Source organism: Panthera tigris, chromosome B3, assembly GCF_018350195.1.
Source record: "Panthera tigris isolate Pti1 chromosome B3, P.tigris_Pti1_mat1.1, whole genome shotgun sequence".
NCBI lineage: Eukaryota > Metazoa > Chordata > Mammalia > Carnivora > Felidae > Panthera > Panthera tigris.
The window spans coordinates 59,529,860-59,554,366 of NC_056665.1; the positions used below are offsets into that span (position 1 = coordinate 59,529,860).

The 24,507-nt window shown below is 45.4% G+C and overlaps 2 protein-coding genes across 23 annotated transcripts in view; one reads left to right on the plus strand and one right to left on the minus strand.

Moving 5' to 3' along the window:
• Positions 1 to 22: 22 nt before the first annotated feature.
• LOC102971492 (creatine kinase U-type, mitochondrial) lies at positions 23 to 6,065 on the minus strand. Of its 4 annotated transcripts, none has more exons than XM_042987711.1 (10): positions 5,935 to 6,065; positions 4,781 to 5,041; positions 3,929 to 4,127; positions 3,630 to 3,725; positions 3,004 to 3,225; positions 2,785 to 2,870; positions 2,542 to 2,665; positions 777 to 911; positions 459 to 584; positions 23 to 256 (listed from the first exon to the last, which is right to left on the minus strand). In XM_042987711.1, the coding sequence occupies exons 2-10, from the start codon at positions 4,927 to 4,929 to the stop codon at positions 140 to 142; spliced, it is 1,254 nt and encodes a 417-aa protein (XP_042843645.1). In that variant the 5' UTR covers positions 4,930 to 5,041; positions 5,935 to 6,065; the 3' UTR covers positions 23 to 139. The 4 variants fall into 4 exon arrangements, with proteins under 4 accessions (XP_042843645.1, XP_042843644.1, XP_007081803.2 ...); XM_042987710.1 differs by having other exon boundaries at positions 5,842 to 6,065; XM_007081741.3 differs by having other exon boundaries at positions 4,781 to 5,065; positions 5,842 to 6,065.
• Positions 6,066 to 8,509: 2,444 nt separating this feature from the next.
• Positions 8,510 to 24,507, plus strand: part of PPIP5K1 (diphosphoinositol pentakisphosphate kinase 1) — a 42,833-nt gene continuing 26,835 nt past the window's right edge. For 9 of the 19 annotated variants that reach the window (XM_015537388.2, XM_042989004.1, XM_042989007.1 and 6 more), the window contains exons 1-23: positions 8,628 to 9,814; positions 12,221 to 12,316; positions 12,595 to 12,769; positions 13,231 to 13,426; positions 13,870 to 13,960; positions 14,187 to 14,272; positions 14,602 to 14,756; positions 14,868 to 14,969; positions 15,428 to 15,589; positions 15,702 to 15,823; positions 17,358 to 17,459; positions 17,705 to 17,791; positions 17,909 to 17,984; positions 18,114 to 18,223; positions 18,307 to 18,389; positions 19,124 to 19,255; positions 19,424 to 19,545; positions 19,838 to 20,020; positions 22,775 to 22,916; positions 23,106 to 23,329; positions 23,637 to 23,764; positions 23,974 to 24,088; positions 24,254 to 24,361. In XM_015537388.2, the coding sequence (XP_015392874.2) occupies positions 12,623 to 12,769; positions 13,231 to 13,426; positions 13,870 to 13,960; positions 14,187 to 14,272; positions 14,602 to 14,756; positions 14,868 to 14,969; positions 15,428 to 15,589; positions 15,702 to 15,823; positions 17,358 to 17,459; positions 17,705 to 17,791; positions 17,909 to 17,984; positions 18,114 to 18,223; positions 18,307 to 18,389; positions 19,124 to 19,255; positions 19,424 to 19,545; positions 19,838 to 20,020; positions 22,775 to 22,916; positions 23,106 to 23,329; positions 23,637 to 23,764; positions 23,974 to 24,088; positions 24,254 to 24,361 (2,673 nt within the window). In that variant the 5' untranslated portion in view covers positions 8,628 to 9,814; positions 12,221 to 12,316; positions 12,595 to 12,622. Of the gene's footprint in view, positions 8,554 to 8,627; positions 9,815 to 10,165; positions 10,331 to 12,220; positions 12,317 to 12,594; positions 12,770 to 13,230; positions 13,427 to 13,869; positions 13,961 to 14,186; positions 14,273 to 14,601; positions 14,757 to 14,867; positions 14,970 to 15,386; positions 15,590 to 15,701; positions 15,824 to 17,357; positions 17,460 to 17,704; positions 17,792 to 17,908; positions 17,985 to 18,113; positions 18,224 to 18,306; positions 18,390 to 19,123; positions 19,256 to 19,423; positions 19,546 to 19,837; positions 20,021 to 22,774; positions 22,917 to 23,105; positions 23,330 to 23,636; positions 23,765 to 23,973; positions 24,089 to 24,253; positions 24,362 to 24,507 lie in introns of those variants that run through there. The other 10 variants (XM_042989003.1, XM_042989006.1, XM_042989008.1 and 7 more) reach the window with 6 other exon arrangements.

Here is a 24,507-nt window from a genome sequence, read left to right on the forward strand (position 1 = left end):
ACACAGACAGCTAGAGCATAGCAAGGAGTCTTTACTAGGACAGAAGGGAGTTGGAGGGGCATCCAGGGCAAGTAGAATGGGCCACATTAGAATGGGCAGAAGTCCTGGGGATCTTGAGTCATCTCCTGAGGATGGGGAATTAATGCTTATTGTGGATGAGAGGTGGAGGGATGCGGATATCCTGGCCTCTCTCCAGACGCCGTTCACAATCAATCAAATAGTTTACTCCATCGATGACCAGCTGCACCAGCTCCACCTGAAGGACACTAATCCTTGATCTCTGCTTCCCACCCTTGAGTTTCCTTCTTGAACACTGATTTGCCTTCTCTAGGAACTCATTTCCCCACTCAACCTGAATTTCATTTCAGATTCTGTTACATTCCTGGGGCCCACTCACTGTCATATCTCCACCCCCACAGACCTATACCTTTCCACACTGTAATCCCTAAGGATCTCACCTCTGACTTGCCCAGTCGGTCCAAATTAGAGATGTCAAAGACGCTGCCTGTGGCAGCTGTGTCCACTCCACCAGTGCCACGCTTTTGGAGTCTTAAGTTCTCCAGGATCTTTGGGAAGCGGCTATCCTAGAGGAGAGGAGATAGGGATTGGGGGCCGGGCCATTAGGGGCAGAGACTGGTCCTATTTGAGACTGGTCCCTTTCCCCTGATACTCTACCCACAATGTGTCTGACTCCTTTCCAAAATGCCCATACCCTCCCATCCACACAAGGCCACCTTCCTTATTCATACCCCTCTCTAACCACACAACTCATTTACTTTGCTTAGCAGGGGCAGTTTGATGTGCACTCCTGCCCGAAGTCCAGTGCCCAGGTTAGACGGACAGGTCAAGATGTATCCCAAACGCTCATTCCACATGAACTCCCAGCCACGCTCCTGGATCAGCCGTTCCACCTGAGTCCACAAAGGCTCTGTTAGTGAAAAGTCAGGGATATTTGAGCCCTCACTTAGCCAGACCTACAAGAACTCTAGAAATATGTCTAGAATGAGGAATTTGGACTGTGAAAGAATGACACTGCTGTTTGTGTGTGTGGGGGGTGGGGTGGGGAATCGTTTGTTATTATCATGTGTACAAGGTAATTTTGATGTTGCAAGCCCATAATGGTGAGGTTACAGAAAAATATCTTGTGTGTGGAAGAAGAGACACTTGAGAGAATAAGGCACTAAGGATGATCTAGGGAAATGAGTGGAGGTGGTAAACTGAACTGAGGAAGGAATGATTATTCAATGAGCTCAGCATGCATGGATTATCTTTGCTTTGCTAATGAGCCTAGAGTTTGGAAGGGTTCTTTCACACATAAAATGAGGGTGTAGGCTTTGCAACAGGAAGAGGCAAGAAAGCCTTCTGTTAGCTGTGGAAAGAGCACATGTGAGAAGGCAGAGAGAAAGGTGAAAACAGTCCAGAAGAGCTGGACTCATAGTTATGTGTATACATGAGGGGGTGGGGAAGGGAGTGTGGGTAGATTGTTTTGTTTCACTAGAGCTTCCTAATGATGGAAATGACTATTAGAGTTCAAGAGACAGGGGGTGTGCCAGAAGGATGGATGCGAAGACTACCTCATATGAGTAAAGAGAACCCTGTTTATAGTTCAGAGAAAAAAAAAAAAAAAACACGGCATAGGGGGTCATCTTACATGCTGAACAAGGGGAAACCTTTACATCTAGAAAAATAATAGGAGCTAACACTTATTGAACATTTATTATGCACCAGGTATTTTACATACATTATCTCATTTAATCCCCAACAACCTAAAATGTAGGAAGCCGTATTATCCCAATTTTACAGATGAGAAACCTGAGGCATATCATTTGAAAAGTACTTCCCTACCCACTTACCATCAGAATATGTTATCTGTTATTAGCCAAAAACAATAAAAACTTCCCAGCTAGAATCTAAAAAAAGAGAAGCTGTCTGTCTTTCCAAGTCCAAAATATAACTGTATATATGAGAACATACAATAAAAACTGGGTTTATGGGGATTTCTAATCTAGAATAGAATATGGAGTCCTAATCCATATATGATTGAGGATTCAGTAGAGCCACACATTCTGGGACTTAAGCCATTCCATCTTCCATTTCCCCTAGTCTCCCTCCTGCTCTCAGCTTAAAACCTAGACATGATACTTCAGTGAGAATGACAGAATACCTTGGTTCAGAACTGGATGGTTACACTGGAATCATGAACACACCAATCTTTCACTTCCTACGTTGATCCAGGCTCAAACTTTTCCTTATCTGCACACTCCGCACACCTCAGGCATTGACACAATTATTCCATCTTTGTCTTATCCGACAACTACTTTATTTACTACCTTAGATTCAGGACATTCTTTCTCTTTCTATTCTTAGGTGACCATATATCCTGGTTTTCTCTGGACAGTCCTGATATATTGTCCTGGACTGACTGATGGTGATCCCTTTTGTTATCAAAAGTATCATGGGTTGATTGATAAATTATATGGTCTAGTCCTTAGCTTTTCCTTATGTCCTCCCACCTAGTTCCCTTATACATTCTTCTCCAACCTCTTTGAGGCCTCGACAGAATCTTTCAAACACTTTCTTCATGTTGCCACCCTTCTCCATGGAGATGACCCGTGTATGATCCTCTTCATTCACCCAGATCAAGAAGCTCTTCTCATTGTTGTGCCTGAGAGCAGTAAAGAGGGAAAGACAGGGATCAAGAGATAGGGCGAGAACTGGGAGAGATATAGGAATAAAAGACATTTACAGATTATGGGGGAAAGAGAGGTAAGGTAAGCCTCATACCAGATTCCACGAGCATCTGGCCAGTCTCGAGCCATTCCTGCTGCAGTCAGCAGTGGGGACACGGGCTTATCAAATAGGAAGTGGTCCTGAGGGGAGTAAAAGGACTTGAGTTAAGAATCTTCACAGTAGCTCCTGGGCCTCTATCTCATCTGACCCACCCTCCCCTGACTCTTCTTTCTATTTGCTTCCTCAACCCAGCTTCCTCTCAAGGCCCCTCACATCAATAAGCTGCTGCTGTTCAGCCTCTGTCATCTCACTGAGCCGATAGTAACGTCCAGCGAGGTCACCCTTCAGGCCACTCAGTGCATCCACTACAACACGTTCCACCTCTCGTCGCTCTGCCCGAGTACAGGCTGGAGGAAGGCTGAGTCCCCGGATACTTCGGCCAGTTCTGACTCTTGAGGACAATACATACCTCTCATCAAAGTAGCCAGAACGGATCTAGGGAATAAGAGAAATTAATATAACTCACAGAAACACAGGGGTGGGAACAGAGAGCCTTGGGGAAGGAGAGACCTTAAAGACTGTAGGGGTCCTCACTACATGCATTGGAAGGAGAAGTTCATTGGGCAAGCACTCCAACAGAAGAGGGCATTATGAATCCTCCCTCAAACTGCCCACTTTGGGGTACAGTCATTCTCACCCACCCTCTCCTCTCCTCTCCCTTCCATATCTGCAGCTCCTTAAGGTACAATTCTTCCCCCAAAGAATCTAACCAAAGAAACCAAAACTAAAAGCTCGGCAGTATAATGACTCTGAGTCAGGAATAATTAAGGTGAAAGGATTGGAGAAACAGAATGCTATATATAAGGCAATGCAAATCAGAAGAAGAATATCTGTCCTACCTTGCTGGCATCCAGATCAGTGGTATGCTTCATTGTTCGAGGGTCATATCCATTGTGTCGCTCTTGTATCACAGGATCAAACAGCTCAGCAAATACCTGATGGGGAATTAAGAGGGAGAGGGTGGTTAAGGAGAGAGAATCCCTTTCCAGGCCTTAGTTGTGGATTGATTTCACTGGGTCAGAAAACATGAGTATGGAAGGTCCAGCCTTAAGGGAAAGTGAAGGGTCTTTAGGGGGAAGGAGCTGGGATTACTGGGAAGATGAGTTGGGTCACCAGGGAAACTCTGGGGGCCCCCTACCTCATAGGTCTCCTCATCTCCAGCTACCATGCCCACAGTCTTGATGAAGGGGTGGCCGGGGTTGTCCACGCCAGTCTGGATACACTGATCTAGCGTCCAACCAGTGGGTGTGGTCTTGTCGCAGAGCCGGGCATAGACTGCTGGGGTCAGGTGACTGGCCATGCAGTTGTTGTGCTTTCGGAGGTCTGGGTACTCAGCGCTAGGGAGGGGGTACCCAGTAACCATGGAGGAGAGCACAGGGGGCCTAGACCCAGTGCAATCAGCTGGGAGCTATCCAGTTAGCCATGTCTGCCTTTGCTCCTTGGGAGGAGGGGAGATTAGGGGGAGGCTAAACCTTACTTAGTAATCTCTTTAGGGACTTTCAGGGTCTATTCTTTCCCAACAGGTCTAGTTTCCTCTGGCTGGCGGGCACAATTTCCCCAGATTTGCTCAGTTATTTCCTACCATTAGCACAACATTGGGATGGGGGAGGGGAAGACTAAGGAGGGGAATTCAGGAAATGGGGGGGGGGGGGGACAGCAGGAAACGAGATGGAAGAGAGCGAAAAGGATAGTTCCTGGTTTCTCAGTTAGGGCTTTGGGCAGAGTGGGTGCAGCCAGAACTCACAGGGCCAGAGCGGGTCTTGGGGGCGGGGACTGCGGGTTACAGGTCCCCAGAAATGCGTTAGCCTTATGGTTTTGGCTTCCATTCCCAACCCACTGTGGTCTCCAGATTGTACAGCACTCCACTCCAGAGCCTTCGTGATTATAACCCTTCTCTTTTGCCCAGGTCCTCATCTCCATCCCCATCTTCGTTCCCGTCGCCACCTCCCCCCACCCCACCCCCCCACCCCTGTGCCTCAGACACTGATACCTCGGGGGATACAGCCTCCGTCGTTCACTGGCGGCCCTTATAGGTTCCGGGCGGAGCAGAAACCCAGCGGCTAGAGACCCAGCTCCAGCCAAAGCCAGGAGCCTGAGCCCCGGGCGGGCGGACAGCAGACGAGAGAAGGGACCAGCCATGGCTTGAGGGTCCGGCTATGGAATCCCGGGGTGGGAGCTGGCGCAGGGCAGGAACAGGGAGGGAGGATGCAACCAGAAGGACTGAGGACTGGAACTGGGTGCGAGGCTGGAGCTGAAATGGGGGCCGGATTGGAAGCTGGAGCAGGAGAGGAAAACGGTAGCAACCAGACTGCAGGAGAGGCGCAATGAGGTAGCGGCTGGCGGGCGGAGGAGGGAGGTCCCAGCCGCAGTCTCCAGGGGTGGGGCTCACGCAGGCCCCGCCTTTCCGCCTGCCACCGCGCTAGGTATGCGGGGGCAGAGGTGGGAAGCACCGCCAGGTAGATTAGGGGACCCGAGCTTCGCAACCTTTGGCCGGGGATGCCGGCCCACCTGGGTTGAGGTCGCCCAGATTTCAGCACCACGTAGAGGACAGCACCCGACGGGACCCGCAAAGCCTAACACCCTTCCCCCAAGCCTCTCGGTTTAATCGGAAACCCGATTCGTCACTCTGTGTGGGTGTGAAAGGGTGACATTGCCCAACCTCTCTCTAGTTTTCGGCCTTCCCCAGCAACCTCTCCATATTCCCAGGGGAGGCGGCAGCGGGAGAAACCGTGGCATAAATACAGACAACAGAGAAAGAAATGGAGAAATCACACAGAGGCATACACTGGAAAAGACACCCGGTGGCTCAAGGTCACCTTTGCTTTAGAACCAGGAAGAGGACCAAGGTGCCCTCCGGCCACACCTGTGCTATTCTTACAAGGTTGTGGAAGGATTCCCTGAGACCAACCAGGGGAACATTAACTCTTATCCCATTTATGCTGTGTTCCCTGCTCCCGATTGGCTCCCACATAGCCCTGCTATGTCCTGCCCCCGCTTCTCATGATCCCCAACTTTTTTCACCTCCACCCTCCTCCCCATTTTCTACTTCACCTTTGATCTTTTACTTCCTCGTGTTTTATCCAGGTTCAGGACTGTCTTCTGCTCACAGGACTCCCTCTGAGTATTCTCTGCAAGCTTGCCTACCTGTTGGTTGTACTGGGTGTAGACCTGGGATTGGGCAGGGAATTGTTAGTTTCCTCTTCCTCCTCTCCCTTCTCTCCCCTCTTTGTAGTTTCCAGTTCCTGGGCTGGAGGGGAGTGTAAGGTGAGGTGAAGGGTGTGGTAAGATGACGGCGGGTAGGAACAGAACAGGCAGGCACAGGTTTCCAACCACCACAAATGTTTCCTCTCTTGGCTCCCTAATCCTGTTTATTCCAGAGTGTAAAGGGGAGTGGTGTTCAAGGCCAGGGAATCTGTACATTCCTACTGGCCTTCTGTCCTTTATCCTCCCAAGATATGTATTCAGATTTGAGAGGGTGTGTTCCCACAGCTCAAAGTGTGACTTAGGTGTGACTTGACCTTTGTCCTGGCAGTAAAGAGAATGAATGATAGAGCCAAAATAGAGATGTGGGGGCTTCATATGGAAAGTCATTTAAGCTTGGGTACACATGGTGGTGTTAGTCCCTTCTCTGAGCCATCTTGGTGATAGTAAGATACTTGGAAATCTTACTTGAGAAAGAGAAATTCCCTTCATATTGTCCTCTGGCCCCACTGATGAGATACCATTCTACTCCTATACTCTCGTTCCCTTCATTACTCTCAGGCTTCCTTTGTGTTCCTTTTCCTCCCTTCTTCATTTGTATCCTTAGAAGCTATCCACCTCTCTTCTGTGTCCATCACTTAATTCCTTCTTCTGGCAAGAGAGCAATTATCAGAGAATTGATAGAATTCTGTAGTTAGAGTCACTTTTGGAGAGATGGAAAATGTTACCTGTGTTGTGGGGGCTCATTGTCTAGGTTAAGGAGTAGTTATGAACAAGCAAATATAATTACTTGCAATGGTGTATATTTACCCAGATAAAGAAGGGAGATAATCTTCCAATGAAGGAGAGTTGTTATTTGATTGAGAGGGTGGTTACTAAGATTAAAGAGGTAGGGAACAAGAAGAGAGAATTAGAGAAGGAAAAATAAGACAGCCTGAGAAATCACTCAAGTTTGGAGACTAGTTGTCCAAATTTGAGTAATAGCTCCTCGGAGAAAAGATGTGTATTTGTGTACTTTTCTTATTCCCTGTGAGTCACTGACAGCCACATAATGTATTAATGCTCATTTTATAAAATTATCCTATGGCATACAGGAAGTAATTGATATGTATATGTATTTTATTTATTTAATGATAATAATTACCAAGACCAACATTTATAAAGCACTTTATAATTACAAGAAACTCTTGTATGTGTTATTTCATTTAATTGGATTGTTCCAATGGTTGACCAGGGACTGAGACTACATTTTAGACATGAAGTCTACATTTTAGGGTGCGAAGATAAGTTAATTACCTAGACGATGTTTTAATAACTTGTTTGAAGGGCTGGAGTGGTGGAGAGGACATGAGCCTGAGCACAAACTAGGGAAGTATCTATTTCCCTTAGGGACAACCCTTAGAATCATCCCTATCTCATTCAGGGTTAGTATAATGAGGCACCTGACTGAAAAAATGGTAAGCTCCTTAAGGTTGCAGAGGAGAAACAGGGCAATTGGGATTGTCTTGACTAGGGAAACCTAAGTAAGGATGAAAAGATAATAATAAAAATGGAAACATATACAAAATGCTTTCATATAACCAGTACCATATGATTAGATTTTTAAAACACTCTCTTACAGATGAGGGAATGGAGGCTGAGGGAAGTTCAGTGACTTGCCCAAAGCTGCACAGCTATTAAAGGTAAGACCAGGACTCAAATCCAGGTTTGTCTGGTTCCAAGGCTGGAGGTGTAAAGAACAAACCAGTGTGGATATGGGAATCATATTGCCCAGTGTTCCATGTACATCCATTTTCTTGTCTTCTCCATAAATAAGTCTTTGTTCTTTCCCTTAACTTTCTGATTTGTTTCTCTCTGTCTCTTTTTGTCTCCAGTCTACTTATCACTCCTCTACATCTGTTAACATTTCAACCAACATTTATTGGCTCTCTAAGTATATCATACCTCTTATGTTTTAAAAATCAAACAGAGGGGCGCCTGGGTGGCTCAGGGTGTTAAGCATCCGACTTCGGCTCAGGTCATGATCTCCCCTGTTCCTGGGTTCAAGCCTTGCGTTGGGCTCTGTGCCGACAGCTCAGAGCCTGGAGCCTGCTTCACATTCCGTGTCTCCCTCTCTCTCTCTCTCTGCCCCCCCCCCCCCAATCGCGCTCTGTCTCTCACAAAAACAAACATTAAGAAATTTTTAAAAATAAAAAAATAAAAAATAAAAATCAAACAGAAAACCTGGTTCGTCTCAGGTCGTGCAATGGCACAAATTGTGCCTCTTTTCTGCATCTTGCTTCTTCTCTGCTCTTCGTCTCACTGGAAAGTCTCTGTCTAGACCAAGCATCTGGGCTGTGGCGACACAGAAATCAGAGGAAGGCGAGCATCAGGTTGCATTCCCTCCCCATAGCCACTAGGGGCCACCCTCCTCCACGCAGAAGTGCGGGCCAACGCAGCCTGACTTTGTTGCCGGTGCGCGCCTTCCGCTGATTGGTGACACCGCAGGGAAGCAGCGCTTTGATTGGGCTGCTGTCAGGTGTCGCTGCCGGCAGGTTCGGCTGCGCGAGCGCAGGGAGGCGGGTGAGCGAGGGCCGGGGGCGGTGGGGGAGTGGCTGGGGGCTGGGGGCGGTATCTGAGGGGGTGGGCTGGATAGAGTGGGCTTGCTAGGTGCTGAGGGCCATGGTTAGTACCGGCTGGGGGCGGCTTCGGGAGGAGGCCCTCGATGAGGCCTCAATGTCTGCGTAGGGAGAGTAAGGCGGAGAAGGCGGGGGAGGGCGAAGGCTGGTGGAGTCGCATCGGAGGGCAGTATTCGTGACCGGGAGCTGTGTGAGGAGACACACCGGAGACACACCGTAGGGAGTCAGCAAGAGAACAGAGGGGTGTGAGGATTTGCGGAAGAGGGAGTCCTGCGTGAGGAGCGGAGTCAGCCCGAGAGAGGGTCAGGGTGGGGAGGTCTGTGTGAGGAGGGGTGGAATGGAGTCGACTCTGGAGAGGATCAGCTTCAGGCAGGCGTTGTTACAGAGAGGAGGGTACCCTGGAGAGAGCTAATGTGAGGACGGAATTGATCTAAGGCAGTCTTTGTGGGAGATCATTGAGTGTTCCATATAAATTGTTACCAAGTGTGGTGACTCATTTGCGGGTTTGGAGGGCAGTTTAATGTTGGAGAATCACTGAGTGAGAGGATTACTTGGATTATTAATTGGATTCGTTGATCAGTGATGGGGGAGGGGGCAGCAGTGTCTTGAGTGGTTGGGGGAGGGTCCATGGAGAGTCATTGTTGCAAATTAGGGAAAGAAGGGAGTATGAGTGAGTTGGTAGAACAAGGGCTTCAGCCCAATTCATCCGTGTCAGAATAAGGATCTGTGTGAAGGATTAAATGCTGCATCCAGAAAGAATTTAGGGGTCCACTGTGGAAGGTGAGAAGGAGCTAGTGTTGGTTGCCTGAGGAGTTTTACTGTGTTGAAAATATTCCTGCCTGGACTCTGTATTGATGTGTCCCCTTCACCACTAATGGTGCCCTCCATTAAGTGCATGGTGTTTAAGGAAATTAGAGGACTACTGCAAACAGCCCTAAATTCTAAGGGATCAAGAAGTTACACAGTTTACCCTCCCTTCTGCCCCACCCTCTCTTCTCACCTACTTATCGTCTCCCCTCCCATCCTCCCTTTTTTCCGTCATTTGCATTGATTCGGCCTTGGGAGTGAGATTGCTTTAGCCTAGTGTAGAGTGTGAAGTTTTCTTTTGCAACAAAGTATTGAAGGAAAGGGGGATGGGAAGAAGGGCCTGGAAAACAGGGGAATGGCTCTTGGAATACCATATTAAATCCCAGCTTCTCTCAAAGGTACATTTAAATAAATCCTGTCTTATTTCATAGCTATTTCATAGCTATTCAAAGCTATTTCATAGCTTTGTCATTTTGCTTTGTTAACTATAAATTTAGGCCTTTATAATATCTCTTTAGCCCCTTAAAGGATCTGTGAACAGACTCTTCTTCCCCATTCTGTTACCATCCCCTGTTATAGAGTTGTAAAAGATTTTAAGGAAAAATGACTATATACATTCAGTAGAAAATCAGGAAGGACTTAGTGGAAAAAAAGGGTGAAGGGTTAGGAATCTTAGACATGAGGGAAAGCCCCTGCTTCAGATAAAGGATAAAGGGTGCAACAAAATTCTGCCTGCTTAAACTATACAGGTCGTGGAAATTGGGTCAGGTCACTAAAAAGGGGTTCAAAGATAAAGCATATGTATAAGACCTGCAGTACACAACTGGAAATGTTAAGTCTTAAGGAGAATGTTGTGACCGGCCTGTGGAGACAAGCAGATGGTAAAGACTGGGGAGGTCAAGGTCTATACAAAGGTTAGCAATAATTTTCTAATCAAAGCTGGAAATCCCACTGGGAATGGTAAGGGTTTAAAATAAAATACAAAATGCAATTGTTGAAGACTATTTTATAAGTCTGTTAAGATGATCCATTTACTTAGAATGTGGTGTTCATTAGAGTCATTAGTATTTCTGAGAACTTTTGGAGAATGTGAAAAATTGCTGCTGGGTGACTCAATTTTATTTTTGGAAACAAATAGTATATGTATCCTCACAATTTGGCATTAACAAATGTTAACCTTTTGTGTATTTGTTTCAGATTTTTAAAAAATTGAAATAAACATTACAGATAAGGTTGTAAAGTTCCACTCAAATCCTTCTCAGTTCCATTTTACCCTGTCCTCAGAGGTAACCAGTATTATGAATTTGATGCTTTTCTTTTCAGTCCATATTTTTAGACTCTACTAATTATATATACAGTCATAAATATATGTAATATTTTTTATTTATGCAAACTGAATTGTACTGCAATGTGTGTATTTCTGCAGTTTGCATTTGGAAGCTGTCCATATTATTACAGACATCGTTTCTTTTTTTTTGAAAGAGTGAGCATGAGATGGGGAGGGGCAGAGAGAAGGAGAGAGAACCCCAAGCAGGCTCCATGCTGTCAGCACAGAGCCCGACGTAGGGCTTAAACTCATGAACTGTGAGATCATGACCTGAGTCACATCCAAGACTCAGACACTTAACTGACCGACTCACGCAGTTGCCCCTGATTCATTTTTTAAAACTGCTGTTAGTCTATCATTTGTATATTCTACCCTGTATTTATGCATTCTACTTGTGATCTCTGAGTTTTCAGTTTTTCCCATTACCAACAGTGAGTTTATGAACATATTTGCACGTTATGTGGGAGAGTTTCTTTACAGCAGAGATTCTCAACCTCGGCACTACTGATATTTTGGACTGGATAATTCTTCATTGTGGGGGAACATCCTATGCATTTGAAACTATTAAGCAGCATCCTTGGCCTCTACTCATTAGACACCAATAGCACCTTCCCAGTTGTGACGACCAAAAGTGCTTCCTACCAAATGTCCCCTGGCCAGCAGAATCACAGTTGGTTAAGAACCACTATTGTACATGTGTATATGTAGAAATGGAACTGCCAGATTATTCTAATCCAAGCGTAAGTCTTAAGATATTCTCACTGATTAGGGTGCCTGGGTGGCTTGGTTGGTTGAGCACCCGACTACGGCTCATGTCATGATCTTGCAGTTTGTGAGTTTGAGCCCGGAGTTGGGCTCTGTGCTGACAGCTCAGAGCCTGGAACCTGCTTCGGTTGTCTCCCTTTCTCCCTGCCCCTCCCCCACTCATGCTCTGTCTCTCTCATTCTCAAACATAAATAAACATTTTTAAAAAAGATATTTTCACTAATTATGGCTCTAGGCAGATTTTTTTCCTACTGACACCTTGGCCTAGACCCGACTTGGGTCTGTAGTACCAGGAGATGGTAGAGAGAAAACTGAAACTTTATTTTGAGAATGGGTTGGAGGCTATTGTATGGATGCCTGTATCCTCAACCTCCCAGTTAGCACTAGACCTCTTTCCTTGACAGATTTTCCAGACTTGGGCATCTGTCTTTTAAAGTGGAGCACATGGAAGAGAAACAGGGAACATAGAGGATTTTAATGTTTTGATATAATGCTTAGAACATAGAGTGCCCTCAATAAATTCTTTTTGAGTTAATCCTTGGTAGGAATGAAGATGAGGGTTAAGGTCAAAGGCAGCTGTGCTCTCTCATTACCTCTGCCCTTGAATTAAATCCCTGAGTTCAACACTACTGTGGGGAGGTGGTGAAGGGATAGGAATGTTTAGGAATGAATCCAAAGTTGGAAATGTCTCTCTAACTTTCTCTTCTGGTAGGAATCAACAGCAGCCTTCCATGAGGAACTGCCTTTTCCACTTGCTGCTGGAGTTAATGGTGTTTCCTGCTGGCAGAATCAGGGACATGCCAGCACTGTAAGGGTTAACCTACTGATCCTCTTACCAGTCTCATGGTTGGGGTGGAGTGAGCAGGGAGGAAAAGGAAGACCTTGCTTTTCTCTTATGGATCTTTAGTCATGTCAAGTCATAGCCCACGTGCCTCCTTTCCTGTTGTTCCTTTTTACGATAGCTTTGTTTCCTGTTCCCCCTAGTCTCCTTGTGGTTCCCTCTTATTTTATCATTCCCTATGCCCCATCCCCACCCATTGCTATGTGGGTTTGGATTCTGAGCTAATGGGATACCCTCCATTGCAGAGCGGGATGAGTGGGTGCTCCGGCGGGGATGTGGTCGTTGCCGGCCAGTGAGGGCGAGAGTGCCACGGCCCACTTCTTCCTTGGAGCTGGAGATGAGGGGCTGGGCACCCGTGGAATAGGCATGAGGACAGAAGAGAGTGACAGCGAGCTCCTTGAGGATGAGGAGGATGAAGTGGTAAGACTAAGGAAAATGACGTAACTTGGTGTTGGGACCCCTGTCATAGAGAGTTGAGATTCCATTGGCTGGAGATACTTCTCTGCCCTTTCCAAATGCGTAGACTCCCTGTCATAAACAGGCCCTATCTTGATTAAGAGGAGAGGCAGTAGAGATTGGTTAGATTACCTATCTTTGAATCCCTTGCCTTTATGCCTTCCTCCTGTTGTGTCCTGGTTATTGGTTCTCTAGCTCTCCTACCTGAGCACACATTTCCTACTGTGGAAAGCCTCCTATTCTTTAGGCAGTAGGAATCCCTATAGGCACCCCAATCTAGACCTAAGTTGGGAGACAGCATTTGCCCCATAGTTCCAAAGCCTGGCAAGAAACTCTATGCCCTAAGGAAATGAGACAGTGTTCCCTAAATAGGGATGGTCTAGGTGGGAAGCTCCTAAGTTCCTGACAGTACTTCCTCTCTATAGCCTCCTGAACCTCAGATCATTGTTGGCATCTGTGCCATGACCAAGAAATCCAAGTCCAAGCCAATGACCCAAATCCTAGAGCGACTTTGCAGATTTGACTACCTAACTGTTATCATCCTGGGAGAAGACGTGATCCTCAACGAACCTGTGGAAAACTGGCCATCTTGCCACTGCCTCATCTCTTTCCACTCCAAAGGTTGGAGTCTGTGAAGGAAAGTGGGAGGAATGGTGTTGGGAATGCTGGCCTGGGAAATGAGGTTCTTACTGTCGAATAGTACAGTGGTCATCAGCTCTTCCTGACACACTGGTGAACAGTGCAAAGGGGGTTCCTTTCCCTGTATTGTGGAAGAGTTGCTGGCGGTAGTTTAAAGCCCATATTTGAACCTCAGGACAGTTCTAAAGCTGTTAGGGTCTCTGACAGAGTTGTGTGTCTCTAGAAGGACCCTAGAAATAACATCTTTTTAACTTTTTCCTGATGGATATTATAGACTTGGGAAGTTGGGCAGAAGGATGTTACGGGTTGGATGGGTAGAGGAGCTTAGTGGCAACTTTAGCTTTAATACCTCTATTTTTCTTGCTGTTTTCTCACTCTGTCTCTTTCACTTTCTTTTTTTGATCTATTTCCTTTTTCTATCCCAGGATTTCCTCTGGACAAAGCTGTTGCTTACTCCAAGCTTCGAAACCCCTTTCTTATCAATGACCTGGCTATGCAGTATTACATCCAGGATAGGTATAGCTTTCTGTTGATTGGTGGGGTGGGCAGTCCTGAGATCATGCCTGTTTAGAGAGCCCACTCTGGGAGGGGCAGAGTCAAACAAACATGCCTAATTTTTGTATCATACCTTCCCGAGTTCTATACCCTGGTATCTCCCAATTCCTGAGCAAATGAAATCCCTAGCCTCTTCCCTTGTTCACCATTCCCCGCCTCCCCCAGCTAATTTATTTGGGGGTGACAGGAGGGAGGTGTACCGGATCCTGCAGGAGGAAGGTATTGATCTGCCTCGATATGCTGTGCTCAATCGTGACCCTGCCCGGCCTGAGGGTGAGTACCTCGCTTTGTCCAGTCCTGCCCCACCTTGCTTTCTGTAACATAGCCCAGCTGTCCATCTTCTGGACATCTCCATGTATTACTTATCCAAGTGAGGCTTTGGTTATTGGGCAATGGGTAGAGTTAGAACCATGGGTCCTTAAACAGAGACTTAGACCTCTTATGTAGGTATTATCATATTTATATAGCATATATTACCATATCTATTACTAAGATACGGTCATAGAAATTTGAGGGTTATGAAGATTAAAACTCAGAGAAATGGGAGTTGGAAATATTCTACAATCCTCAACCCTGGGAATGACCACATACTTTTACTTCAGAGTGCAACCTGATAGAAGGTGAAGACCAGGTAGAGGTAAATGGAGCTGTCTTTCCCAAGCCCTTTGTGGAGAAGCCAGTGAGTGCAGAGGACCATAATGTTTACATCTACTACCCCAGTTCAGCCGGAGGAGGAAGTCAGCGCCTCTTCCGAAAGGTATGGGAGACATTTGAGCATTTGGGAAAGTCAGATAGGTGGAAGGACAAGAGCTGGAGAATTTGGGGACAACGTGAAGGCAACATCTTTTTCTTCTTTTTCCTCCTGAAGATTGGCAGCCGAAGCAGTGTTTACTCTCCTGAGAGCAGCGTCCGAAAGACAGGATCATACATCTATGAGGAGTTTATGCCAACAGATGGCACAGATGTCAAGGTTATGGTGGATACAGGGATTTAAGAAGTGATAAATGTCTGGGTTGGGATGGGGTGCTTGGGAAGCAAGTGGAAGTGTATGGAGAAAGTCACAGAAAATAAAGTGAATGTGATTTGCTTTTACATTCAGGTGAAAATAATGAATGAGAGAAGTAGACATTTACATTGTTACTGTCAGAGCAAGGGCAAGGGTAACATGGAAAATGGTATAATATTGTAAGTTATTTCTTAATGAGGACTAGGTAATAAATGGTGCTGGAGTCCCAAGGAGAAACCTTCATAAGGATACTTTGGTGGGGCCCAGTAAGGAAAATGTCAGTCTCCTTGTTCTTAATACTCAGGGTTTTTTTGTTTTGTTTTGTTTTGTTTCCGAAACTAGTTTACAGACCTAGTGCTCATGTTGTCTTCTCATATGCAGGATGAGCGGTGGGCATACTCAGTGATGCTATGTACCTGCAGGTATATACAGTGGGGCCAGATTATGCCCATGCTGAAGCCAGAAAATCTCCAGCTCTCGATGGGAAGGTCGAACGAGACAGTGAAGGGAAAGAGATTCGATATCCAGTCATGCTGACTGCCATGGAAAAGCTGGTGGCCAGGAAAGTCTGTGTAGCTTTTAAGGTAGTGAAAGGCCCTTGGGGGATGGTGCTGTGGAGTGAGGGAAAGGGACAGGAGCAGGGGTCTGGAAGAAAGAGTGGCTCTCTTGTTTTCATCTTGCTTCTTTCCACTGCAGCAAACAGTTTGTGGTTTTGACCTTCTTCGTGCCAATGGTCACTCCTTTGTGTGTGATGTCAATGGCTTCAGTTTTGTCAAGAATTCGATGAAATACTATGATGACTGTGCCAAGATCCTGGGGTAAGGACACAGTGGTCTGGACTGGGGAGAATGGGCTTAGAGAAGAGAGAAAGCTTTTTGCCTTATTTTAAATATTATAAAAAGGATTAAAAAATGAAAAAAGGAAAATAAAAAAAGGGCTTCTTAGCCCTCTTGCTTTCCTAACACTGTACTCCCCAGTTACAACTGTTAGCAGTTTTACATATATGTCTTTTTCTACCATGTATAAACAAACTATTTATAGTACTAAATGTGATCATACTGTAATACTGTTTTAAAAGTTGATTTTAAAGTAAATTTACCATGTAATATTTAAAAATGTATGAGGAGGGGTACCTGGGTGGCTTTGTCCGTTAAATGTCCAGTTCTTGATTTTCGCTCAGGTCATGATCTCAAGGTTTATGAGATCAAGGACCACATTGGGCTCCACACTCACAGCACAGAGCTTGCCTGGGATTCTCTGTCGCTCCCTCTCTCTCTTTCTTTCTCTCTCTGCCTCTGTCTGCTCCTCCCCTGTTCATTCGTGCACATGCGTGAGTTCTTTCTCTCTCTCAAAATAAATACATGAATTTTTGAAAAGTTAAAAAAATAAAAATGTATAAGGAATAATGAACATAGTGAGTATTCATGTATTCACCATAAATCTTCATATATAAAATCTTTCTGGGGTACCTGGGTAGCTCAGTGGGTTAAGTGTCCGACTTCAGCTCAGGTCATGATCTCATTCCTAGAGTTTGCACCCCGCATCAGGCTCTGTACTGACAGCTCAGAGCCTGGAGCCTGCTTGGGATTCTGTGTCTCCCTCTCTCTGCCCATCCCCTGCTTACACTGTGTCTCTTTCTAAATAAATAAATTAATTAAACATTAGATATAAAATCTTTCTTTGAGGTTTATTTATTTTGAGAGAGTGCAAGCAGGGGAGGGGCAAGAAGAGAGGGGGACAGAGGATCTGAAGTGGGCCCCGGGGCACCTGGGTGGCTCAGTCGGTTAAGCAACTGACTTCAGCTCAGGTCATGATCTCGCAGTTCGTGGGTTCGAGCCCCGCGTCGGGCTCTGTGCTGACAGCTCAGAGCCTGGAGCCTGCTTCGGATTCTGTGTCTCCTTCTCTCTCTGTTCCTCCCATGCTGGTTCTCTGTCTCTCTCTGCCTCTCAAAGATAAATAAACATTAAAAAAAATTTTTTTGACGTGGGCCCTGTGCTGACAGCAGAGAGCCTGATGTGAGGCTCGAACTCATGAATTGTGATATCATGACCTGAGCAGAAGTCAGATGCTTAACTGACAGAGCCACTCAGGCTTGAATAAAATATTAAGAATACTCCTTGCTAATTACATCCCTTCCCTTTCTACCCAGAGGTAACCACAATCCTTAATTTGGTGTTTGTCATTCCCATGCATTTATTAATATTTTAATACATCTATGGGGGCTTTTTTGGGGGGCATGTTTTTAGAGTTTATATAATATATTCTACAACTTGCTAATTTCTGTGAGCTTTATTCATATGTGTAGTTGTGGTTCATTCATTTTCATACATTTCTTCATGTTTTTCCTTCTAGGAACACCATCATGCGGGAGCTTGCTCCACAGTTCCAGATCCCATGGTCCATCCCCACAGAGGCTGAGGACATTCCCATTGTCCCTACCACATCTGGCACTATGTGAGCAAAAGTATAAAATCTGGAGTAACCTACTTAAGGCACCTGAATCAGACCACTGGTTACTTTCTGACCCTATACCATATGACTAGTGGAGGCTGGGTATCTTCTAGGCAATTTCCTTAACCCTGCCTATATTCTTAATCTCAGTTTTTCCTCTGCTCTTTGACATGTCATGTAGGATGAAATGATGGGAGGTGGTATGGGGTGGGTTGGAGGAAAGGCTCTAACGACATTCCATATCTTAGGATGGAACTCCGTTGTGTCATTGCAATTATCCGTCATGGAGATCGTACTCCCAAGCAGAAAATGAAGATGGAGGTGACACATCCAAGGTAGGATGAATGTCCTGATTTAGACAAATAGGTTTTTGTGAGAGAGATGGGGATGGGGAAGTTCCCAAAGGCTTTGACTGTCTCACCCCATACTGAAGCTTTTCCTTATTTCTTCAGATTTTTCAGTCTGTTTGAAAAACATGGTGGCTACAAGACAGGGAAATTAAAACTGAAGCGGCCTGAGCAGCTACAGGTAAGGTGGTGAGTTGGGCTGGGAGGAGCGAGGTGGGTATGGGATTGGGGGCCTCAGTGAGAGACCAGGATGAAAGGGTAACTGCCCAGGACTTGGTCTCCTTCATGGATACCCTATTATTTCCTCCAGGAGGTGCTGGACATCACAAGGCTGTTACTGACTGAACTGGAGAAAGAACCAGGTGGTGAGATCGAGGAGAAGACTGGGAAACTAGAGCAGCTGAAGTCTGTGCTGGAGATGTGAGAAAGGGGATAGGAGAGGGGAGCCAATGACAGTGAGAACTAGGTGCTGGGGTAGAAAGTAAACTGAGTTTATCCTGCAGGTATGGTCATTTCTCAGGCATCAACCGGAAGGTGCAGTTGACTTACTACCCTCATGGAGTAAAAGCTACTAATGAGGGGCAGGGTAAGATATAATACTCCCTTCCTATTACCACTCAAGTCTCTTATTCTTAAACCTTTAGATGACCTGAGGGTGCTCTGACTCTTGATTTCAGCTCAAGTCGTGATTTCACGGTTCGTGGGTTCAAGCCCCACATCAGGCTCTGCACTGACAATGTGGAGCCTGCTTGGGATTCTCTCTCTCCCTCTCTCTCTGCACCTCTCCTACTTGCGCTCTTGCCTCTCTCTCTCTCTCAAAATAAATAAAAAAAATAAACAAAACCCTTGGGATGAGCCCTGAGTGTTATACGTAGGAGATGAATCACTGGATTCTACACCTGAAAACATTATTGTACTATATGCTAACTAACTTGGTTGTAAATTAAAATATAGAAATAAATAATAAAAAACAAAACCTTTAGATGACCTCTACACCAGATCACCATTCTGGGCTCCTCAGAAGACCTGACATTTAGATGTCCCCACTACTTTCCTTTTTTTTTTTCTTTTCTTTTTTTTTTTTTAATGTTTATTTATTTTTGAGGGGGGAGAGGGGCGGGTAGAGAGAGGGGACAGAGGATCCAAAGCGGGCTCTGTGCTGACAGCAGACAGCCCAAAGGAAAGGCTCTTGAACTCATAGATCTTAAGATCATGACCTGAGCCGAAGTTGGACATTTAACTGACTGAGCCACCCAGCTGCCCCCCCTCCCAGCTATTTTTCTTAGATCTAGACCTATTCACTTCCCCTTATTCCTGCAGATCCACAGCGGGAGGCCCTATCCCCTTCTCTGTTGCTGGTACTGAAGTGGGGTGGAGAACTGACTCCTGATGGCCGTGTTCAAGCTGAGGAGCTGGGACGAGCTTTTCGCTGCATGTACCCTGGAGGACAGGGTGAGTGTCTGGGGGGCAAATAACAGGGCTTGGATGAGATGATTAGAGAATAAATTGGGGGAATGAAGAGACAGAGGCAATGGGAAAGTTAAAGGGGGAAAGGGGCATTCTTTCTTCCATGTGGGTATGTATAGCAGTCCATTCTTTGTCCTCCCCTTTCTCCCCCAGGTGACTATGCTGGCTTCCCTGGTTGTGGGCTGCTTCGTCTCCATAGCACTTTCCGCCATGATCTCAAGATCTATGCCTCTGATGAGGGCCGTGTCCAGATGACTGCTGCTGCCTTTGCTAAGGTGCACACTATAGTTCTTTCACAGTCCCAGCTTCCATTAGATAGAGCAGCTAAGAGTTTGGAGAACTAGTTGGGAAATGTCAGCGTGTTTATGTGCTGACTCAGAGAAGTTTCTGCTTGTGTCTGACCCATTCTGTACCACTGAGAATGAGCTGAGAATAATTAAGTGGGCGTAGGCACCTTGACCTGTACTCCTCGCCTCTACACCAGCTCTCATTTGATCTCTGAGACCATTTAGGCTTAGGGGAAGTAGACTGGAAGGAAAACTAATAGATTTTGTGCTTCCCCTCCAGGGCCTTCTGGCTCTAGAAGGGGAGCTAACACCCATTTTGGTACAAATGGTGAAGAGTGCCAACATGAATGGGCTACTGGACAGCGATGGCGATTCCTTGAGCAGCTGCCAGCACCGGGTGAAGGCTCGACTGCACCATATTTTGCAACAGGATGCACCCTTTGGTCCTGAGGATTATGATCAGGTCAGGCTCTCCCTATTTTTGTGCCCAATGTACCGCCATCCCAGATTCCTAGAATTCTAACTAATAGTGATCAGTAATGGTACTTACTACATTGTAGACACTGCTTTCCATACATTTTCTCATTCAATCTTTACCCTTTGAGTTAAGTATGGGTCTATAATCTCTTACTCATAATTTCAAAAATAAAAAAGATCAGGCACCAAGATTCATTTGGTAGCAAAACCTGACATGATAAGACTATTTCTAATTCTTGGGGCTCCTAGGTGGCTCAGTCAGTTTAGCCTCCGACTCTTGATTTCAGCTCAGGTCATAATCTATGGGTTCAAGCCCCGCATCCAGCTCCACATGGACAGTGCAAATTCTGCTTGGGATTCTGTTTGTCTATCTGTCTGTCTCTCTCTTTCTCTCTCTCTCTCTTTCTCTCTCTCTCTCTCTCTCTCTGTCCTTCCCCTGCTTGCACTGTCTCTCAAAATAAATAAATAAACTTTAAAAAAAAAGACTATTACTAATTCCTATTTATTTTGTTTAGTGTAAATAGTCATACATTGTGCTGCAGAAACATAAATGTGTTTAGTTATGCCCTCAGTCCTGCTAGAGGTATTATATAACATATGACTATGTGCTATATTAACTCTAAAGTCTGAAAAATTCTCAGTTCTAAAACAGTCAGTCCCAAAGATTTTGAATGAAATAATGTTTCAGTTATTTATTGCTACTTAAAAAACTACCCCAAAACTGAGTAACTTAAAACAATATCCATTTTATCTTACTCATAGTTCTAGGTTCACCTGGTCTTCCTTGGGGTCTCTCCTAAAACTGCCCAGATGTTGTCCATGTGTTGGGGCTGAAACCATCTGAAGGCTTGACTGGGTTGCTAAGATAGCTGGGTTCTCTCCCACTTTATGCTCTACCTATAGTCTTAGAGCCTCTCCTCTCCACATGTTTTCTCCATGTGGTTTCTCTAGCATGGTAGCCAGACTTCTTAAATGGTAGCTTAGGACATCCCAAAAGCAGAAGCTTCCAAGCTCTTTTATATTTTTAAAAAATATTTTATTTTTAAGTAACCTCTACACCCAACATGGGGCTCAAACTCACAACCCTGAGGTCAAGAGCCAAACACTCTACTGACTGAGCCATCTAGGTGCCTCCTTCCAAGCTCTTTTATTTTTTATTTTCAGTTTTTTAATTTAGAAAGAGAGTGCACTCAAGCAGGGGAGAGGAGCAAAAGAGAGAGAGAATCTTAAGCAGACTCCAGGCTCAGCGCAGAGCCTAACATGGGGCTTGATCCCATGACCCTGAGATTATGACCTGAACCAAAATCAAGAATCGTATGCTCAACCGAATGAGCTGCCCAGGCACCCCCCGAGCTCTTTTAAAGTATATGTCAAGACTTAATTAGTAAAATGTAACTTTGCTTTTTGGTTTTGTTTTATTTTATTTTATTTTGGTTAAGCAGTCACAGGGCCAGTACACAGTGTAGATTGTAGGCAATCCACCATAGGAACTGTGGACTTGTACTACTTTTCCCCCATTTTAAAAATGAGAAAACCTAACCTCAGAAAAATTTAAGCAACTTTTCCAAGGTCACCTAATTAGTATTAACCTAAAGAGTCTAACCTGAGAGCCCGGACTGTTCACCACTATAGTGTACTGTCTCACGGTAGTAATCACAGTGGATGCCATTACCCAATGTCATCTTTTTTTGCTGTGTATCCAGACCTTGATTGACTGGGAATCATATGCCAGACAGTGATTTTGTACTATCCTCCCACTGATAGCTCCTCATTTCTGATGGATTTGTTTTTTAAAGAAAGTATATTTTTATAGAAGCTGTAGAACCCCTTGAATCTTTTTTTTAAGATTTTTTTTTTTTTTGAGTTATCTGTACACTCAGCATGGGTTCAAACTCACAACCTCAAGATCAAGAGTTGACTGCTCTACCGACTGAGCCAGCCAGGTGCCCCCCACTTGAATCATTTTAAAGTGTATAGTTCAGTGTATTAAGTATATTCAGTTAAGTCTATTCACAATATGGTGTAACCATTTCTGATGGGTTCTTCAATGAGCTAAGTAGCTGAGAACATTGTCTGGAGAATGGCATTTTTTGTATTTTTCTCTGAGCAGGACTTAATAAGGACAGGACCTTGCTCTCTTATTTTCCAATCAGTGTCAAATTCAAAAGCTAAAGCACTTTTTCTTTCTCTCTTGCTTCTTTTTGCTAGCAAAAATGGGACTTGTGAGGACCTAGGTTGAATATGTGTATTCCACCCATAATCCTCTTTTCACTTCCCCATTCTTCATTGACTGTCACTGTCCTGAAAGCTTGAGCTGGAATCTAGTTCTGAGGCAAGACCTCTGCTGTAGGTTCAAGCTAACATTTTGTTTAGAGGAATAAGATTTTGTTATCTCTGTTACCCACTCATGAAAACCTTGTGTAGGGATTGTGAGGGGTTGGTTTAATCTTTATTCCTCAGTATTTTCCATGTATATTTTAGAACCCCCCAATAAAAGAACCTAGGTTTATTTTATTTCCTCTGGATTCTAAGGCTTTTACCCTCAACCCTCCTTAGATGACTGTGTGTTTGAGCAATCCTCTCATCTTGGAACTGGTGGTCTGCCCTGTAGCCCAGGAATTCTCATTAGAGTGAGCCTGTAAACAGATCTTACTGGCAGACAGTTTCTGTAATAGGCTCACAGGATTCTGCACAATCAGCACAGAGCCTATCTTGCTTTTCATCTCTCTGTTGCTCATAGCTCGCTCCCACTGGAAGCACTTCCCTCCTCAACTCCATGGCTATCATCCAGAATCCTGTAAAGGTCTGTGATCAGGTATTTGCCCTGATTGAAAACCTCACTCATCAGATCCGGGAAAGGATGCAGGACCCCAAGTCTGTAGGTGGGTATGAATAGTACTATCTTCCCTTCAAGGTTTCAGGTATGGATGGGTTACTCAGGCACTCCTGTGCCCTCTTCTAAGTGTCTGAAACAAGGCATCCTCATCTCTCTGATTCTACTGCAGATTTTTTAGGGTCTTTTGTTGAAGGTAAAATCTTTGGTTCTTTCTGACTGTCTGTCTTCCTTCCAGACCTGCAACTCTACCATAGTGAGACTCTAGAGCTCATGCTACAGCGTTGGAGCAAGCTAGAGCGTGACTTTCGACAGAAGAGTGGGCGCTATGATATCAGTAAGATCCCTGACATCTATGACTGTGTCAAGTATGATGTGCAGCACAATGGGAGTCTGGGACTTCAAGGCACAGCAGAGTTACTACGTCTCTCTAAGGCACTGGCTGATGTGGTCATTCCCCAGGTGTGTCTCATAGCCTGGGGCACTGGGAAAGGAAGGGGAGAAAAGCAGAAAGGAGGGATGGTGTGGGAACCAGGGAAAGAAAACTTAGAGAAAGAATTAGTTGAGTTGCTATATTTGTCAGGGTTCACTCTGGCTCTGAGTAAGTGCAAGAGGCTAACTGAGGAGACACCTGGAGAGGGGGAATGTGGTAGATATGAAAGAAACTCTAGACCTGAGGTGAAGACAAGCATCATCTTGGGCCTGGGAGTATGAGGCAAGAGGGAAACAAGATTCATTGATGTACTTATTCCTGGCCTGTGGCCCCTAGGAATACGGGATCAGTCGGGAGGAGAAACTGGAAATTGCTGTGGGCTTCTGTCTTCCACTGTTGCGGAAGATACTACTTGACCTGCAGAGAACCCACGAGGATGAGTCTGTCAACAAGCTGCATCCCCTGTGAGGGAGGGCTGGGAGGGGTGCTGGATGGAGGGAGGGGCATATCAGGGAGCCCTGGGGGGAATCCAGGCTGGTACAGCTTGGGGAACCAAGAATAGAAGGGATCCTGGGATAGAAAGGAAAGCAGTCTTTGAGTTGGGAGGAAAGACTTTGTGGAAGGGTGGGAAGAAGATTATCTGACAGTGTGAATGACTTAGCTCTTATCTTAGGTACTCTCGAGGGGTGCTCTCCCCAGGTCGCCATGTTCGAACACGTCTCTATTTCACCAGTGAAAGCCATGTCCATTCCCTACTCAGTGTATTCCGTTATGGGGGACTTCTTGATGTAAGGATCCTCCTTCCTTCAACGTATGAACATTTATTCCAAGCATTCTTTTACTCTCCTCTTCCTGCTTTTTATTACAAGCCTTCTGTATTCTCTTTGTCTCCCTGCCCCTTCCCTGACTTCCTAGTCCTTGGTCATTGACTTTCGTCTTCTTTTGTTCGGTAGGAGACCCAGGATGCACAATGGCAGCGAGCTTTGGCTTATCTTAGTGCCATTTCAGAGCTCAACTATATGACCCAGATTGTCATCATGCTTTATGAGGACAACACACGGGTGAGGAGCATTAGCCAATGGGGGGGGGGGGTGGGTAATGAGGGTGCCCTTTCTTTCTCCTTAATTCTCATCTTAGAAACTTTCATATCCTTATAATTTGTAGAATTCAGCTAGGTGTGACACCCAAGGACAGCATGTCACAGAGC

What these genes read in the sequence shown, in the direction of transcription:
- LOC102971492 (XM_042987711.1), bottom strand. Translation starts at nt 4,929, where the DNA reads ATGGCTGGTCCCTTCTCTCGTCTGCTGTCCGCCCGCCCGGGGCTCAGG. An exon ending in GAGATGAGGAGACCTATGAG is followed by an intron (nt 3,726 to 3,928) that starts GTAGGGGGCCCC and finishes ATTCCCCATCAG; the next exon opens with GTATTTGCTGAGCTGTTTGA. An exon ending in ACCGACTGGGCAAGTCAGAG is followed by an intron (nt 257 to 458) that starts GTGAGATCCTTA and finishes AGTGTCCTTCAG; the next exon opens with GTGGAGCTGGTGCAGCTGGT.